The sequence below is a fragment of the Aotus nancymaae genome, unplaced genomic scaffold (assembly GCF_030222135.1).
Source record: "Aotus nancymaae isolate 86718 unplaced genomic scaffold, 86718_ANA_hifiasm-v0.15.2.pri h1tg000009l, whole genome shotgun sequence".
NCBI lineage: Eukaryota > Metazoa > Chordata > Mammalia > Primates > Aotidae > Aotus > Aotus nancymaae.
The window spans coordinates 23,833,349-23,853,775 of NW_026988420.1; the positions used below are offsets into that span (position 1 = coordinate 23,833,349).

Sequence of the window (20,427 nt, forward strand, 5' to 3'; positions counted from 1 at the left end):
TGCCTAACACACAGTAAATACTCACTTAATAAATGTTCATTGTGGGTTCATCATGTTGGCAATAGTAATAATTATTATCACTCCTTCAATGTGAAAAACCACCTGAATAATTCAAATCAGATTGACTATTTAAAATGCAAAGAATCAAAACAACAAATTAAAAGTCTAATAGGTACTTGCTAAGCCAGAGATAAAAGGACAAAATACTACCTTAAATTTATGCCTAGTGTGCCATTATTGGAATGCTGAGCATGTGGGAGTTATTTATCTTCTACTGTTCAAGGTCATTGCCAACGTCTGATTCTCAAAATTCCAAAAATCGCAATCTCAGGCATAAATTCGTTAAAGAAAAGTACAGAATTGGTTGGATGGTTAGAACTATTAGTGTGTTGAAACAAAACCAGTAATATCCAATAGCTATGACCTATGAACATGCCAATTTTATAAAGCTCAACTTAATATAATCAAGCAACTTTAATCAAAACTAAAAGCAACTTAACTTTTTTCTTAAAATGTTTATGTATGATTTCATTCTTAAGGTTCTAAACAATATGATTTCTTAAGAATTACCACAATCTTAAAATTTTGATTACATACATTTTGCTCAATCATCTACTCATTCAAAAAGTATCTTTTTAGTTCTTATAAAGGGCCAGGAATTGTTCTTGCTGTAGGGATAGTGAATAGAGCAAACAAAATGCTTCAAAGTTTACTCTTCGGGTAAAATAGATAATTCATTCATATATAAATACATAAACTATGTAGTATGTCAAATGATAAATATATTGGAAAAAAACAAATAAGAAAAGAATAGGAGAGTCAAGTTTGGGATGGGGAGTTAAAATTTTTTAGACACAATGGTCTATGAAGTTCTCCTTGAAGGATGGCATCTGTGCACACACCTGAAGCAGGTAAACAAGAAAGAAGCTATAACAAGCAAATTCTCTGAGGCAAAAGCATGTCTCCAGTGGTTCCCCATAGAGAACTATAAAATTAGCCACAACTACTTACTTTCTTGTAAAGTTCTGATGCTTTCTCTTCAATTTCTTCTAGTTTTGCTTGATCCACGCAAACATCTAAAATTTCAATGACAGGAAATTTTTAATGCAATAGTTCTTAAACTCATCATGACTTCAAAAGTTTAGTCTCTTTAATGCATTTCTGCCTGAGAGAAACGAGCATTTTCTTTAGCAGTGTCATTAATAGTATCTAGTTCTTCACTAATTCTTTCTATTTCATTTTTCTTCCTGGACTCAGATAAATATTCCAAATGTTAACATGTCTTTATACAGCATCACAATAAATAATCAGAGAGGTTAATATCACCACTGACATCAGAAAATAATTTTAGTATCAGCAAATACAAGTTTTCCAAGATTCAAATTTCCACTTAAAAACTAAAATTTTCTCATAGGCAGCATATTTGATCAGTCATTTTCTGCCGAGTTATAGGCTCACTTTATTTCATTTTTAAGAAAGCAGGTACCTGACAAAAACTTAAATAAAAACACAAATGTTACAACACTAAATAATAATACTTTGATTATCTCAAAAAAAAAAAAAAAACAACTCTCAAGTTACAGTAGCCATCTTCTTTATGAGTCATTCCATGTTTAAAAAAAAAAAGGCATGAAGTGGGGCAGGCCATTCCGCTTGCAACTCAATTACACAAATATTTTCTTATTGAACTCTTTTAATAGATCTTTTGCCTTTGGAGAATTTGTAACATGAGATATTGGTCATGTGCAGTAGAAGTGCTGTATGTGTAAATCCCATTATTAACACAGAATATTAAAATAATGTGTTTGCAAGGGTCAGTCTTTAATAAAATTAATGTTTTTAGGACTTTATCAAAGGCGTTCTTAAGAAAATGGCAGTTTTTGTTGTTTTACTGACAGTAAAGACGACAGTGACTACTCCCACAGTTCAGTGCCACTGGCTTGATTCATACAAAGTGCCAGGGGTTTTATTCACCATTGTTCTGAACCACCAGTGCAAAATACCAACCAAATAAAAAAGGCAAATAATGTTTTTGTGCAATTATGAAAACAGCTGTGACAATTAAGGCTCTCAGGAATCCAGAGACACTATATGAGAACCAATACCCTAGAGCTCGTTCACAGAATAAGAGACAGTAAGGTATTTCCATTTAAATAATAGAGAAATACTCACCTATGAACTGGGTTAAATCTAAATCTAGTCTTTTTCGATATGTGAAGTCTGGATCCATTCCATCTCTATGCAATACAATCTGGGATACACATTCATCAATTAGTTTGAAGTATTGTTGCCTAAAACCAAAGAGAAGAGTAAATGTATAATCGATCATTAGTGTAACTTTACATCAAAACAAAACTTTTTGCTAAGATTCATTTCAAGTTCAACAATTTATTAGAAATAGAGTTTCAACAGCTGACATAACAGATTTAACATGGGAGTGAGAGTAAATACAATTGGCATCACTTTGCTTCTAATGAATTCAAAACACTAAATTTCTTACAGTCTTTTCGGAAATATAGTGTCCCTTAATTTTCTCATAAAAGTCAAAACCTTGAATTAATTAGCTGAAAGTAAATTAGCTGGAAATGAAGTGATATGTGCTTAAAAATAGTGCTCAGAGGTCATCAACTTTCCACTGTACCACACTGAAATAGCTACCATTAATTCACTTCATTAATACAAACCAAAATAAACAAAAATATTTTCTAAAAAGTTTTATGGGAGTCTATAGTATACTGTTTTCCAAATGTTTGTGAAATCAAATTTAAAACATACTGTAAATTATATACAATATCAAATTCATATTTTTTACTCAAAAGGAAATGGAAAAATTCAGTATAATATTTGTCCAAAAATCAAAGTTTAACTAAAACCTCCAAGTAGATTTCATGTTGTCATTACAGTTACATCTAGTCCATCTACATTTGCAATAAGTGAAACATCCCTTAAGATTTAATAACTGTAAAATAGACAAAATATTTTATAAGCAAAACCAAACTAAAGCAATAGACAGGTTGGGCAGTATTCTAATGAAGCACAGTTCTCCTTCCCAAATCATCCCCTAGTACTTCCTTCCTTAATGACTTTTAGTATACTTTTCCTCTCTAAATCCTCCTCATCACCTAAGAGTTGGTCCCTCAAGCCATTTAGGCTTTCCATTCCATAAACTATGACTCACTGCTCTTAACCTACTTACCTTACACCTAATAAACCATCTATTATGGTGAAGAAAATTTACTATAGCTTAATACTAGCAAAGATGACTTATGATCATTAATTGTCATAGAGTAAAAATGTTCAAGAAATGGTTCCTGGGTACAAATCAAAAGTGTTGCCTATGCTTGCCTCAATTTGTTCAAGTTCTTTCACGACATTTTCTCCCATCCCCAAGTATTTCTGCCATAATAACTACAATTACATGTGGTATATACATTTTACATACATAGCACATTAAAAAATCTAGATTTTTTTTTACTCTTAATGTCATTCTAATGTTTTTAAAATAAAAATGTTTTAAATTAACAACACAAGCTATTTCATATCATCTTTTTAAGAAACCATAATTTCAATAAGTTTTTCCTCAACTCCACAATGTCCAATTATGAGTTCATCTATAATGTAGCTGAAATTTCATGCAAAAACTCTTTGTGTAGGTGATACCAGCAAAGAATAATATATAATATTTCAGGATTCCAAAAATGTAAACCTATAAAATAATCTCCATGAACAATATTGGTGAGTTACTAAATGTGTCTGAGAAATATGTTAATAACTGAAGGGATGAACATAAATTGTTATTACTGATAAAATGCTATTTTTGTTGGAAGAGTTTTTGAAATCTTCATTTTCTCTGTAGTATTGTTAACAAATATCGGAAATTATCTCCCATGAGCATTTAAGTAGCATGGTATTTTACACATGGTAAGCCTTAATTATTTGGTGCAAAATTGACTGTTTCCACTCAATTATCTTGCTGTATTTCAGCCCCCTCCTTTTTCCTGGGGAAAAGGATTGCCTTTGACATACATTCTCCAATCGAATTCCATTTCTGTCAAGTTTTCTTTTGTCCCAAAAGTGGAAATGAAACAAAGACTGTAATTTTTCCATCCACCAATTCTTGCAAATGAGAACATTTAGCATTCTGTAATGGAACAATCCACTGTTTGTTAAAAAAAAAAAAAAAAAAAAACGAGAGAGAGAAAAAAAGAAAAATATGTGTGTTCATATCAAAAGTAGTTTAAAGAGCTCATTAAACAAAAAAAAAGTTCAGGTTATCTAAGATTGCTGAAAAGGTAAAATACAGGTCCTTCTGAGGTAGATGAAACCAAAAACTGAAGGTAAGACCAAAAAAAACCAACAATCATAGATGTGTACACTGACAACAGTGAATTTTACTGTATGTTAATAAAAGCTAATAAATAAAATTTTTTAAAGATAAATGCATGACAAAAATATATGTAAATTATCACAATCCTGACATAATCCTGTAATAAAAGCATAATATATTTTAAAGAAATATTAACAACAATAATAATAAATAGAGTTTGTAAACATGAGGAAAAAACTGAGTTGTCTTGAGCACAGTAGTCACAGGAAGAACACTGCCTTTGTGGCAACCATATCTGAAATCAAGATACCTGGGGTTTAAAAAGCCAAAGAAGGAATCAGCATAGATGAGTATCAAATGTAAAACTTCATATTCAAACGATGATCAAAATATCTAAATTTCTATGCCTTAATGTCATTTTGGTAATGCCACAATCTAATCTTTCTCCAAGACTCTTGATTTAACTGAAATGATAGGATCACCTGAACATAACCCAAGACAGTTGTGTTTTTTAATCTGCTTTGAAGCTAGATACAACCACATACCCTCTTGGGGCACAGATGAACCAAAGTCATAAGTATGAGAAAACCCCTGCAGGACTACAGGCATGTTCAAACCATTGAAAACAAACAACAGTCTTAAATTCTTGGGTACTCAAACAGCACCAAACATTCAGAAAATGACAGGACTGACCATACACAGATCAAAAACTGTATGGAGTTTACCTCGAAGTAAGTAGAAGTTTCAATTTCATTTTTAAGTAAATCTGAAGTAGAAATATAGTATCATAAACAGCATGGTACAAATGATTTTAAAATCTAAATTAGCATTTCTTAATCTAGCATTTATAAAGTATGTAAATATTTAAACTGGTTTATTTTTAATAAAATACCAGAAAGAAGCAAGTTAAACAAAATCAGATACTAAACTCATATTTTAGAATATCAATGGCACTTCTGGCTACAAAGAGAGTAATTTTGATGCATGTCCTATCCTCATGCTGAAAAACCTAAAGGTTTAACATTTTCGGTCTCCTCCTTGCTTGTTAGATATATCAAAAAATCATTGAGTCATACCCTCTGATGTTATCCAGAGGACAAAGCCTGAATGAAGCCTGTCTAAAAAATTCTTCTACTTGAAATTAAGTAGGAAAAGAAAAACCACCCAAAGTATAAGAGAATGAAATTACAGCAAATCTGAATTGGTGGCAACAAAAATGATTTTATATTCAAAGAGCTCAGCTTCCACCATAAAACAGTAATATAAATGGAAAGTGGATACAGAGAACATTTACTAAGCATTCACCATATACTGGGGGTTTGGCTAGAACTTTACCCACATTCTCATATTTCACCTGTGAACCCAGTGAGTTAGGCGCTAATCTCCATATTTAGTCACATTTTAATGTAGCTGAGGCAAAAAAAGGTAAATAATTTGTTAAACTCAGATGGCTAGGATATAATCAATCTTTAAAAGCCATCTGTCTGACTTTTTGATACTTTAGTAATATTTAATGCAACTGTTTTATTAAGGCTTGCCAGCTACTTAAACACTAATAAAAGCAATGTTTAGTGCCCTTCATGTTACTTATGAGAAGAAACATATCAACAGCATTCCTCCTGTCTAAAGAATAACCAGAAAATATTACCTATCACAAGATAAACCAATAATTTGTTCCTAGTTTGCATTTTTATTCAGATGAAAGGTTGTAACCAGGAATGCAAAGGAGCTTAAAAAGTAATAGTAATATCATTTTACCATCATCTACCTAAATATATGCCCAGAGGAAACAACACATTCTATGAATCAGTGTTATGACAAAAATAAAAACCATTTGCTTTTCCAAAGCAAATATCATGTGAATTTCACAATTAATAGATTTTTATTAGTGAAAAAACATTGGAATATAACTTCCTCTTACCTTATAAAATAATCATTTCGAATCAGCAAAAGATGCTGAAGAATAGAAATAAAATATCCCTCTGCTCTAGTTTCTTTAACTGTGTTCCAAACCATGTTGTAAACATCATTTGCTTCAGTGAGTTGATTAAAGAATATACAGATTTATTTATATGCTACACCAAACAACTATAATAATATGACAGAATTTGTTCTTTAAGGTTTTGAAACTCTACTACAGGAATCTTATATATTCAACATAAAATACAGACAGGATTGAGGGTAGGTGAAAAACTCTGGAAATGGTAACTTACCCTGACCCTTCCTGACTTACCTTCTACAATCAGCTCCAACTAATCTGTCTTCCCTAAGCACTGAAGCAGCTGGGGACAAAGGTAGTAGGGCAGCTGGCTATGAATACTGTGTTGAATTCTAAAGGCTGTCTGACCAATAGAGCTGGTGGTCAGGCATTATCTATTATGAAAAAGCACTAGACGAGGAAAGGAACCTGGTGTCTCATGAGGAGCACAAACATCTGCAGACCCACAGATTAACATGGGACACATGAGTATGCACCCAAGGTGCAGGTAAAGAGCTGCCAGAGACTGAAGATGTCCTATTCCTAAGGCTGAAAAGCACTGGGTGAAAGGAGTAGTGTCAAATATAAAAAGAAAACAGAAAAGATTGTACACATACATATAAGAAGCCAGTCTATGGAATCCATTTGTTGTAGCATACACTTACATATATGTGAATTCAAAAAAAACCAACTAATAAAATAATAACATTCTTCTAATGCAGGAAAGTTTGATTTCATTGTTTATATAGAAATGAGCTAAATACTTGTGGTTGAATATTTTGGATTTAGCGATAATTTTATATATGATTTGACTAGACTTCAGAACAAAAGGATATTCAAGTTCAGCTCTAATATCTGTGAGGCGATGGGATAACTCAATCAAATCTTCTTCTTTATGCTCATCAAAGACTTTAAGTTGGATATCCAGGCCATCATTCTTAATGCATTTTAAATTCTAAACATAAATAGAAATTATGATGAATGATTTTGTTTTTAGTTATGCAAAAGAACAAAAAACATATAAACAATAAACCAACCATTCAACTTGATTTATAGCATTCCAACATTTAAAGTGTTAAATAACACTCAAATCTTACCATCTATATTTCAAAAATAGATTTTTATACTCAAGCCTTTTCCCACAGATAAATTATTCTTCAAGGTAATTTATCTAAATTTCCCCCTACTCAAGTACTCTTTTAATTTAAATATTAATAAGGAGACTTCAGGGCACTTACTGGCAATATCTCTTTCAATCCACAACGCATAAATTCATTTCTGATGTGAAGCCTGAAGTCCAAATCATCAGGAGATGTCACCAGGGCATTGATGAGCTGCATACAAGCTACCTACAAGAGATCAAACAGTGAGACAAGACTAGGATACCAACATTAAAGAAAGAGTAACAAAACTCAACTTCAAGGTTTTGTTCCAGCATTATTAAATATCTTTCCTATTTAAACAATTTGTAAGCAAAATATTTTAGTTAGTTATAAACTATAAAAGAAAGAAAGTTTCAGTGGAGTTTTTATTTCTCATTTATTTGGGGGTTACTGAGGTGAAAGGAAGGTGGAAAACATTAGCCATTAATACTGCTCCATTAAAAAAAAAAAAAAAACTAACTTGTAACCAAAAGCTAACTTCCTATCCAATAATACCACTCTATACACATACAACAGAAATTGAACATATCCTAGTTGAAAACGATAAACACCTATTGGATAGATAACACTGACCTAAGATAGGACAATAAGATAATTTTCCATTCATCAAGAGAAACTTAAAGTCCCAAAGACTTCCAGGTCAACAAGGGTCTTACCTCTGGTTAACAAGGTTATAAACAAAAACTATAAAAAAAAAAACACTGTATAATTAATTTCTAGAAGTTAATTTATCAGTGGTTCTCATACTTTGTCAAAAATTCAAAATTACCCTATGTTTTAATCAGAAATAAATAATAAAGCTCACTAAATCCTTTAATATATAGGTTAAATGATAAAAATTTTTCAATCACAAAATTTTTCAGTTATTTAACACTTCAACTTTCAACTTCTTCACTTTTTTAATCCCTAGCTAAAATATATCTTTCATTCTCCAAAATCCATAAAATGGAAGCAAAAGACAGTCTCTCTAGAGACACATTCTTGGTTGTTTTTGATAATACTATTTTTCTAAAGTCTACATTTTATCCAAGTCTAGCAAAAACTACTGGACTACTGATCAATATGCCTAACCTCATGCTGTTCCCTAAATTGTCTTTTCTTCATCCCTTAAGGCAAGATTGATATGAATTTAAAATGCTGTTTTGGAGTAAGACACCAACAGGAGTCTCAATTCTGCTGTTTGAAATATATAGTAATTTTATATTTGATATCTAAGCATTAAAATCTGATGAGCATACCTCTACTGTCAAAACTTAAGGTTGTTTAAAGTGGGAATGGGAAATATGACAGAATAGAGAGGAAGAAGAAAAACATACTAACAACAACAAAAAAAAACTTAAAACAGAATCTACCTTTCCAGTACATGTTCATTCAGCTGTAACCAGTTCATGTCAAAAAGGCAAGTTTAAAATGTTTTCTTTCCACCCCCTTGCCAGTCATTACGCAGAACCCACAAACTTTTTTTTTCAGCAATGCCATATAATTTTAAAAGATTTCAAAGAGCAAATAAATAATGTTTCTCTACATTTGGAGAGACTAAATCTGACTCAGTCACCTGGTTTCTAGAAAAACACAAATTACAGACAACTCAAAGAAAATAACAAAAATAAGAAACACAAAAACTAGCAGCAAATATCTCTTAAATGGAAAATAAATATATGTAGACAACAGTAGCATGAAATTGAGAAATAAGGGAAAGAAGAATCCAAATTATTTCCAGGAAATATTCAAAAAGGTAATGCTCCATAGAAGAAAAATTAGGAAATTAAATTGAAATAATGAATCTAAGTTAAATTTACAAAATTGCTTCCCAATTCTAATCAAAATTTGCCATTAGTATGGCTTACAGCCTATTTAATTTAAATCATGCAAACATGTCTGTGAATATACATAGGTATGCACTAAAATGTAGTGACTGTTTCTTTATGGATAAATAATTATATAATCAAGGTAAAGACCAAGGAGTTCCTTCCAGGTTTTACACATATTGAGATATATATACCTGTGGTACCACACAATTTCATAATTTAGCATACCAGCAGAAGGGAGTGCCAATCAGCATTTATGCTATATCAATCAACTCCTAAAGACACTGAGAAAGGTTAAAAACTACAAAGGTTAATAGGACATTTTGCCTGTCCAATGAAGGTAAATCAGTAAAATGATAAAAATATATTATATAAAATAAGAAATATGTTTGGTAAATAATGGGAATATGGAGATGCTAAATGAGAATTAGGACAACTGAATAAAGTACTGACTCAAGGATTAATAAAATGGCCGCATGAAGAAGCGGACAAAGATGTTCTAAGCAGAGTAATTAACATGCTCAAAGACAGGGAACCTTTAAATTACAAGTAATTCAAATTTTATGAGTAGTTTGTCAAAGACAGAATGGGGAAAAACAGGAAGAAGTCATAAATGAGGCTGAACAAGGAGTCAGGAGGCAGATAAGGCATAGCCTTGTGTGTCAAGTCACAAAATTCAGATTCAGCCTGAAACAGTGAAAATCATAAGGAATTTTATGCAAAGGAGGACAATAGATTCAAGTTCAGAAGCTATTGTAGAAGTAAATTTTTGAGCAAGGAGGAAGGTTTGAACAACATTTGAAATATAAAGAAACACTGATAGAATGAGGTAGTAGAAAAACATTTATAAGAGGCCTCCTACTTTTGTTGTTAACTGGATAGAAAGTGGTACCATTAGCAGACACATCAAATGTAAGGAGAGCAACAGGTTTTAGAGAATAGGATAAATCCGACTTTCAAAATTCTGACTCAGGTGTATATTAGAATCATTCATTCATTAAAAAAAAAATTACTGAGTACCTCTGTCAACTGGAGATATTAATACTCAAAAAATGAGAAACGAAAGTGAGATATTTGTCATAAGGAAGTCATCTCCATGCTCTACTTGATGTTCCCAAGATGTAGCATATGATCTCTCTTATTTTGCATGTTACAGAAATTGTTTTCATACATTACAAAACCAACCTCCCTCTGAGCTAATAGGGGTAAGAAAACAAGGAGCTTCCATCTTCCTAAGAGCACCTAGTTAACTAAAGGTTCCATCTTTGGCATCAGAAGCAGGTTACCCTGTTATTGGCTCACATACTTCATTCTTTCAAAGCCTATATATTGGTGCCTACCATATGCCAGGCATTGTTCTTGGTTCTGGACATACAGCTGTGAAAAAGATGAAAATTTCTTTGAGAAGAATAGTCAAGACTGACTCCAAGGTTTTGGGCCTGAACAACTTAAAAGATGAAATTGTAATATATTGAGACGGAAAATACCATGGAAGAAACAGGTTTGGGAAGAGAGAGGGACTCAGTTTTGGAGATAAGTTGGAAATGCGTATCAGCGATCTAAATTTTAAAAGCTGAGAAGGAAACTGAAGACAGAAGACTCCAGTTCAAAATAAAGTGATTGCCATAGCAATAATATGTAAAAACCAAGATCTCAGATAGAATCACCTAGGGAATAGTACAGAGGAAAAAGGAGGTGTAAGAACTGTTTAGAGCATTTTCAAGTGTAGGTTTCAATGTGGAGATTACAGAAATAAGTTAAAGGAAAAAAAAAGTTTAAAAAACTTAAGTGAGATAGAAAGAAAACAAGGAGATCGTGGTGTCCTGGAAGTATGGAAAATGGTCTCAACACTGAGAGAGTGATCAACTGTGTCAAATGTGGTCAAATAAGATAAGAACTAATCAATTACCATTGCATTTGGCAACACGAAAACACTGGTGACTTGACAATAATAGTTTCTACAAAGGGACAGAGTTGCTGTTGCAAGTGGAAAACCACTGCCTTCCCACAGATACCATATGCAACCAGTAAACAAAGCAATTGGCTCTCAAATAGTCTCCTCTTTGCCCCAAATGCATCTTTATATGTTAGAAATGACTGCTCCTTTATCTTTGTTTTTAAAAAGTCTATGTAAAGACACATCTCTAGGTGTTATGGATTGTAAATTCAGTTCTAATGGTTTGGAAAGCCAATATTGTAAGCTCACTTTATTACTTTTGTGTCAATTATCAAAAAGGGTCTTATGTGAGAAAAGGTATCTTAAACTTGACTTTTAGCTGAGGTCAGGGGGGTGTCCATCTAAGATTCAGGACAGCTGAGGATTTCCTTAGGGCAGCAGTAAACTAAAAGTACGGTACAAGGACTGACACCAGCAAACTCCAGAAAGCCTAAGACCAGGAAAGTGAGCAGCCAAAAAGGTAATGACAAAGAGTGGGACAAAAGTCAGCAATATCATAAACTAGGAAGGTGAAGACATAACAGGGATCAATAAAGTAGATAAACTGTAAATAGAAATCTCAGAGATATTCAATATGTGGGACAGAGCCAGTCAAAAGCAATCTTAAGAACAAGGCAAATGATCAAAGGAAAATCATTGGAAGCAGAAAGAGGTAAACAGCAAGACAGAGGAACATGCCACTATCTAGATCACTGAATCAGCAAAGCAGCTTTCTGCCCTTGAAAATAGTGAGAAGGTTTCTTCATATGTGAATACATAGTACCTAAATTTCCTTTATTACATAATTTACTGCAATTACTATGTTCAACACAAATATGAGAAAAGATAAATGTGTTTACTTGTACAAATCTATTGTACATGAGAAATCTTGTTACATGTATATAAGGTGCAGTGATCAAGTCAAGGTATTTAGGGTATCCATTTCCCTAGTATAATACATTTATTTGGTCAGATATAGTCACTCTATTCTGCTATCAAACATTAAACTTACTCCTTCTGTCTACCACATGTTTGCATCCTTTACACACTTTTCTTTCTTCTTCCTCCACCCCTACTCACTCTTCCAGACTGTTATCTATCTTTCCACTTTCTACATCCACATCCATGTGATCACAATTTTTAGCTTTCACATAAAAGTGAGAACATGTGATATTTGTCTGTGCTTGGCTTATTTCACTTAATAGCCTCCAGTTCCATCTATGTTGCTGCAAATGACGGGATTTCATTCTTTTTTAATGGCTGAATAGCATTCCATGGTGTGTATGTACCACATTTTCTTTATCCATTCGTTCATTGATAAACACTTAGGTTTATTCCATATCTTTGCTATTATGTATAGTGCTGTAACAAGCATAAGAGTGCCAGTATCCCTTTGAAAAAAATCTTTCTTTTCTTTTGGGTAGACACTTGGTAATGAGATTGTTTTTTCTAACCTTTGCTTTCCTGACCCTTTTTGGACAACAAATTTAAGCACAAAATTCAAGGTACACTAACAGGTACGATCCCTCAGCCCCATCCACAAGGACAATCCAGGTTTTCCAAAGGCTGCCAGAGCAGATGCTTTCAACCTGATTGTGCTGAGGAGATTTAGAAAGTTGTCTAATAGCAAAAGTAAGTAGTTCTTAGAAAGTTTACTCCTGAGTCAACACGTTCATCCTGGATATCAGAAGATGTTTTTACAATTAAATGACGGCTCTACATTGTAACAACACATTAGCTTCAGGAGCTAAATCCAGATTGAAAACAAGTACCAGTAAAATACTTAAATAAAAATTGTATCAGAATCTGCAAATACTTACTATCTGGACCTGGAAGATATAGTTTAGACTGCTATTCATCTTTCCTGCCCCATAGCAGAAATCATCTGTCTCTCTTTGCACAATTAAATTTCACATTTATCAAGTTAAAATGAGTAAACGTTGCTTATGGAGAAATATTTTGCCTCCAGTATAAATAAAGAAATTCCAAAGCTTTTAAAATTCTATACACATTCATTGAAGTAACTGCATATACCCTATATAGAATCAGAGAATTAAACTGCAGGACTCAAGAAGCTATAATTGATATGAACAGGGATACTAAAGAACAAACTTGAATTTTAAAATATTTATTCAGAAACTCCCCGAAGACATCATTAATTTCTTCTATGTCCTCCCATGCCTTTTTCTAAAACTGGCGTTATTGCAATATTCATCTGAAATGTTAGATGGCTTTAAATTCTTGAGTATAAGCTTCTTAAGGGCAGATGTGTATTTCATTCAACTTTGTGTTCCAATACCTAGCATAGGCCAGTACATAGCAGTCACTAAATAACTAAGTAATTGATCAGTTAATTACAAAACTTTTTAGTTACCTTCAAGACATTAATTATCCTTCTAGTTGTCCATGTAGAATAAATGAAAAAATGTATTATATAGACTTATGTAGATTCAGAAAACTGCCAGTAAACTCTAGATAATGGTAACCATTAGTTTATACTTGGGTATGCTCCATATGACAATATGAGTTCACATTAGAATATTATCTGTTTCTTTAATGTCTACTAGCATATGGCTTATTATTTACTGATCCATTTTAATATGGTTGATGCTTTAATTGATTGGTACTTATATAGCAACTCTATTCATGCAAACCACAATAAAAGTAGTAGTCAAAAGAGAAAGGAATTAAAACAAATTAACCTTTGTATCCTGCTAGGAGAGCCCAACAATGACCCTAAAAATAAACCTTTTACTAATAGTCTGTATTCTTCATTTAGTCCTTCATTAAATGTGAGAAAAATTTATCTAAAATGGAAAATAACTTTAATTAACAGTTATTTGAGGGGACAAAGAGATACTTAAAAAATAGTAAATCAAAATATAACTATTCATTATAAGAAGACCGTTACTTGGCTTTCGGCATAATAAAACCTGGGTAAACTTTGGAAATTAAAGTGGTAGGAGGAACAAAATTGACCAAAGTAAATACTCTTGGCTAAATCCAGAAAGGTATTTATCCTCTGATTCCTTTCAATGTGAGCACTCAATGGCATATATGTCTAATTACTGCCCATTGAAAAATTTCAAAATACAGTGATGATCACTCAAGAAATGTTTCTGGTACTATTTTTAACACTTTAATGAAGCTACTTATATAATGATAAAAAGTTACCCTTTTTAATTTATAAAATTGTTGCTTTTTCTACTTTTTCAGACATGGAAAAATAAGATCCCATCAAACTTTCAAAGATCTATCTTGTAATTGAACTTAATGAAATCCACAGATTGAAGAGATTTTTTTTTTAAGTTAAGGAAAAATTTAACTATCTTCACAGCAGTTGTAAGAATGCAACTCCCAATCTTTGACTGAAGGAAACATAAATGGCCTATATCCCCAGCTGCTACCTTCTGAAACCCATCAGAGCAACTGAATTGAAGTCACAGTTCCCTGCTCCCAGCCAAGCCTCGAGCACCGCAAGTATACTAAAATAGACCTGTTCCTGGGACACACATGACTTTGGCTCAAGGATTTCCCAACGTCCTTGCCAAGCTCTCCTAGAATCACAGAGCAGCCTGAGACACTTTCACTCAATCTCCACTCCTTCCCTCTCTCCTTCACCTAGGGTCAGATCTGCATTGAGTTCCACAGCTCTCCCAGCCTCCCCCAGCTCCTCCTCCAAGGTCCCTCAGAGGCATTTCCTCTAGTCCCTTACATATCAAATCTCTTGCTTCTCAGAAAACCAAGGCTAACAGCCTCATTTCACAAAGCAAGTTTCAACAAGGGTTATCATTTTCAAATTGTCAGGCTCATAAGTATTGTAACTGAAGCTGAATCAAATTTCTTATTAAGTATTTAACAGAACACTTTTACTTTTTCTTGTTTTTCTTTATATATGACCACCCTCTGCATTTTCATATGTTATCATGAGATACAGGTTAAGACCATGTGCACACCAGACACTAAAATACATTTGGAACACAGTTTTTCTCTAATAATATTTCCAGAAACACCAATGGCCTGGATTATATTCCTTGCTTTTGCTTTCTTGAAAAACATATTCTAGGGTAGAGAAGTATCTACCACAGGAATCCTAGAAAGACATACCAACCATCAACCACCCCTGCCCAGTACTGCATCAATGCTATCAATATAGTTTAAGAAGCCTGAAGACATAAGGGTTGCACAACAATGTGAATGTGCTTAATGACACTGAACTATACTCTTAAAGATGGTTAAAATGGTAGATTTCACGTTATGTGTATCTTACCACAATAGAAACAAAAAATCTAAAGAGAACAATGGCTATGTATTTCAATGGTGGGCAAAGAAATGACAAGATCTGAGTTATCTTTACTAGATAATCATAAAAAGTAGAGGTCCACAGAAGGAGAACATAAAGCTAGCTACTGATATTATATCTAAAGAGTATACTAAAATATACTAAAATCAAATATTTAAAAACCTGAATCAAATTAAGTAAAAGGACTTAAGAATATATTTTAAGTGAGCAAGCTCAGAACTAAAGATGCTACAGATCCACATCAAACCATCAAAGACAACCAAATACTTTTTTCCCTCTGAAACAAGCTTCCCCATCTTTTCCCTTACTTGCTCTCTGGCAGATTTACTTCTCCTCTCTGGATTCAGAAACTTTGGAAATCATGTTTCCCTTTATTCAGTAACTAACGTAGGGAAAATATTCTTGAGGTATTTATTCAGTAACTAATGTAGCGAACATATTCAAGATTTTCCCTTTATTCAGTAACTACATTAGTTACTGAATAAAGGAAAAACATAAAAGTCATAAAAGAATACGACTCTGACAAGAGAAGAAGGTATCCCAAGAACCAAAATTAATGAAGGTTCCATCCCATTAAATCTACATCCAAGACATAACAAATGTAATGGAACAACATTAGAAGCCAACGGACTAAAGGAAAAGTAGCCAAGGTGACACTAGGAGGTTTGTGGTCTTCTGTCTGTTGCAAGACAATTCTCCCTGGGTCTCTCATATTTCATTCCATTTCTACTTGTATTGCAAGTAAAGACATTGATGGTCTTTGTTCTAGATGCTTTTCAAGGATGTATGTATACCAATCTTGGAAAACAGTGTCTCTCTCCAGAGCAAAAAGCAGGCTTACTTCATGTCTAGTATAATAAAGATAAGGTCTCCTTTAGGAACAAAGTGCAGGCAAATTCAAAGTTCCTCTCCTACAATACATCCTGTCATCTACCACTAGGAAGTCCTGATCATGATTTGATTACCATTACCTACAGTTTACTAAGAGGTCAGTCAGAACAGCAGAGGATAGATCCAGCTCCTGCATCTCCCATGCAAAACATCTTCCCTCATCTCTAGATGTCTACCTCTTTCCAACTCCCATAACTGTAGTTCAGTCATTCTGTGGGAAGGGTGAATGGCACTGACAAAAAGGTTGGACTGACTGTCTTCAGTCAGTTTCTCCAAAAACGTTTAGACTTAATATTATTTCCTGAACCAAGAACCATAAAGTTTATCTGCCAGCTGGAAGTCAAGTTGAAAGCTCTGCCACCCTGAGGCCCCTCAACTAATTAAGGTCCTATTTGGGTCATCCCAACAACTATAAACAACGTTTTCCTTCCAAAAGCACCATGTACACCTTTCAAGACTGTTTATCTTGTATGAAAGCCAGGAATCAACTCTCTTCAAAAACACCATGACTTGCACCCTACCCGTGTGATCGTCAGAAACATTCAAGTGTTTAAAGAAATGTAACCAGTATGTCATGAAACCCTCAGGCAACTATGGAGAGCTCTCCAAACTGAAGCTATCTTTAGTTACTCTGGGGAGCTTCCTGGAGGAAAAAACTGACTCACTATGTGCACTCTGCAGACAGTTATCCCTACAATGGGAGGTGGTAAAAAACTTGTGCCTGATTTTAGCTGAAGTGATCAATCACCCCACATCAGCCCTGGAAGGCAATCAGGTCAGCTTCAACTTACTGACTAGGACTGTTACGAATGAAAGAATTTTCCTAGACTTCTTTGCTGAACAAGGGGAAGTTTGTGCAATCACTAACACATCATTCTGTATCTGAATTAATATCTCAGGCCAAGTGGAAAGATGAATCAAAAAATTTAAAAAGAAAGTCATCCAGTGTTCTAAGGTAGACTCTGATGATTTACTGGTTTATGGGATTTGTTCAGCTGACTAGATGTGGGACCTGGAAGGCAGGACTGAAGCCAATACTTAAGATAGACCTCATTCTGCTGCCCACAGTCCTACTGACCAGCAGCCTTAATTAAATATGCTATAAAACATATTGAACAGATTTCATCATAGCCTGAATCAATCAGATCAATCAGAGTCATTGCTCCCAAAATATAAAAGTAATATTCCCTATGCTGAAGGTTTCTCTCCTAAAATACAACCCACTGCAACTGGTCATATTCACATTACACTACGAGTGTCACAATATGAACACTGGGACCACTGGGACTGACACAAAGCTGATACACAGCCTACTGTTACTGTTGTGAGCAATAAAATCCTTTGTTTTTAACCTAGGAGTTCGTGTCTTTTGACAGCACCAATAGAACTGTGGCAGACTAACATGTCAGTTTACAAGTGGCAAATCATCTAAGACCCTTCATGTTCCTGACCCTGCCATCCACAAGTCCATGGGTACTGGATCAGGGAGAAACCACAGGAAAAGGAAGGTTCAGCATGCTATCACCGTGGGTCTGAGGACATATACACAGAAGAAGAACCAAATATCCACCCAAAAAGCTCTAGGATTCCCAAGTTTTGATTCTCTTCCAAAAACATATCAAAATTCAATCAGTCCTATGATCAACAGCAAGGGTTTCAACAACTCTGTAGAATCTATAAAATGCTCTTGATACCCCAGCAAAGTAATGACTCTGACAAGAGACGACAGAAGACACACAAAGAAAGGAAAAGAAAAAGAGGAAAGAAATGAAAACAACAGAAAATTAAAGGTTGGCACAAACTAGAGACTGGTTAACCAATACTTATCCCAGTCCTTATCTACAAGGAAAAACTGACCAACATGAGGGACAACCACACACATGAATACTAGGCCCTATGAGGAAGGGTTTGGTTCTGCTGGGGCAACTGTGGCAGAAGGCTGTCTGTCCCTAGTGTCACAAGTGCTGAACACAGCAGACTGTTGGGAGTGGCATTTCCATTAGAGAATTGCTGTCATATGCTGTAGCAATCGTTCTGTATTACTTCTAGCTACATACTAACCACATGATTCCCTGGGCCTACCAGAAATTTTGTAAAGTAGGTATAAAATGTGTAAGGTAATTGATTGATATAGACTGTGATGAAATCTGTTAAATTTGTTTCAAAGCATATTTAATTTTATATTACCATTTTCTGCTTAAATTACCTAGAGTGATTATGTTGCTTGCAGATGGGAAACGCTGACGTGTTTCAAAAAAAAAAAAAAGTAATATATGCTACTTTAAGCACTAGATTTATATCTGTACTTTCCTTCTTGATAATAATATTCGTCAAGGCCTGAAAATAAAGTTATTCCAGGTACAAAGTTCATCATTTTCTTACTATACAATATAAAAATGGAGAAGTATGTTCAATTCAATCACAAACAAATTATCATTATTAGGATCAAACTAACAAAAAAGTAATAATTCTCCTTATTCTCCTTTAAAAAATGCTTTGTCATAAACACTTTGCAGTAAAAGAACAATGAAGAATGTTTTTATTTTGCTATCTCTCATTTTCTCCAATTTAAAAGTGAACAGTTAGTTCCTATTTTATTCACCAATAAACAAGTTTTAACTGGTGATTTGCTAATGTCATCCAATTTAGTACATTTTAATAATGCAATTTATTAAAATGGAATAAAATGGGTACAAATAGTTTTATGGGAAAATTCATAGCCAGCTACCTCTAAAATATACTTTATTTGTGAAAAATTCAGAAAGACCTAGAGAGAAAAGTATTTATAGATATTACTACAATGTTTTTTGATAATTTTAAAGAATATAGAAAGAGCATAATCTGCAATACGCAGAAAAGAAAATCTACTTTACCTTTTCTTTTTGACCTAAGTTAGCACTCTGGAAAACGGTACCTTTTACTCTTCAGCTTGCTACCTGCTATCTATTTCACACATTAGGTCTAAAAACAATGAGAAACTTTTATTAAAAAGTAAAAACCTTCAACAAAATGTTTGAATAGGAAAAATAAGAATGTAGAACAATTCTTTCCATTTTCTATTCCCAATTAAGAGCATGGAAATTTCACCTGAACATATCAGAAACATGAGAAAGAAAGAAATTTGAATTACGCTAAAATAACCTTTCACTTCTTAAAAATTAAGTTCTAAGGCCAGGCACTGTGATCCATGGCTGTAATCCCAACACTTTGGGAGTTAGCCAAGCATGGTAGCATGCGCCTGTAGTCCTAGCTACTCAGGAGACCGAGGCAGGAGAATCACTTGAACCTGGGAGGCAGATGCTGCAGTGAGCCAAGATCACGCCACTGCACTCCAGTCTGGGCGCCAGAGCAAGACTCTGTCTCAAAAAAATAAACACATAAAAATAAGCTCTAAGAAATACATCAAGACATTTCTTTTAGTGTTTACAGGATATCAAATACTACTACTAACTGTAACAGAAAATATAATTACAACTAAGGAAATTAGTTTCATAAAAGCAAATATAATCAGCTACCTATATCTTGGAAAAATTTTTCAAAAACTGAATCATCATCTACTATGTCCCACAAAAATTAAAAAGAAACTATGTCATATCCATGACTTCCACAACTATCAAAGGAAAACATTGCTCTAAGCTCTCCTCCTCCCTACCTCTATTCACTCAATACTAAATATGGCAAATAAGCAGTTTAAAAAGAAATCATCTCCACAAATGTTCACAGCAGCATTTTTCGTAACAGTAGAAACAACCCAAATGTCTGTCAAGTGACAGCTGATAAAATGTGGTATACCCATATGACAGACGATTATGTAGCAATTTTTTAAAATGCAGTACTCCAACATGAATGAACCTCTAAAATATTTTTGCTATTAATAAATAAAAGAAGACAATCACAAAGATCCACCTAATACATGATTATATTTACGTGAAATGTCCGGAATATGCAACTCTATAAAGACAGAAAGTAGATCAATAGTTGTCTCAAGCTAGAGAGAATCAAGGATTGTGGAGTTACAGCT

At 33.6% G+C, this 20,427-nt stretch overlaps 1 protein-coding gene across 1 annotated transcript in view; it reads right to left on the reverse strand.

Annotated features, from left to right (window-relative positions):
- The window catches only part of LOC105727117 (protein diaphanous homolog 3), a 345,513-nt gene that overhangs the window by 315,041 nt on the left and 10,045 nt on the right, over positions 1–20,427 (reverse strand). The window contains exons 5-9 of the mRNA XM_064373482.1: positions 7,544–7,654; positions 7,142–7,260; positions 6,249–6,365; positions 2,173–2,291; positions 1,012–1,076 (exon numbers count right to left, since the gene is read on the reverse strand). Coding sequence (XP_064229552.1) covers positions 1,012–1,076; positions 2,173–2,291; positions 6,249–6,365; positions 7,142–7,260; positions 7,544–7,654 — 531 coding nt within the window. The remainder of the gene's footprint in view (positions 1–1,011; positions 1,077–2,172; positions 2,292–6,248; positions 6,366–7,141; positions 7,261–7,543; positions 7,655–20,427) is intronic.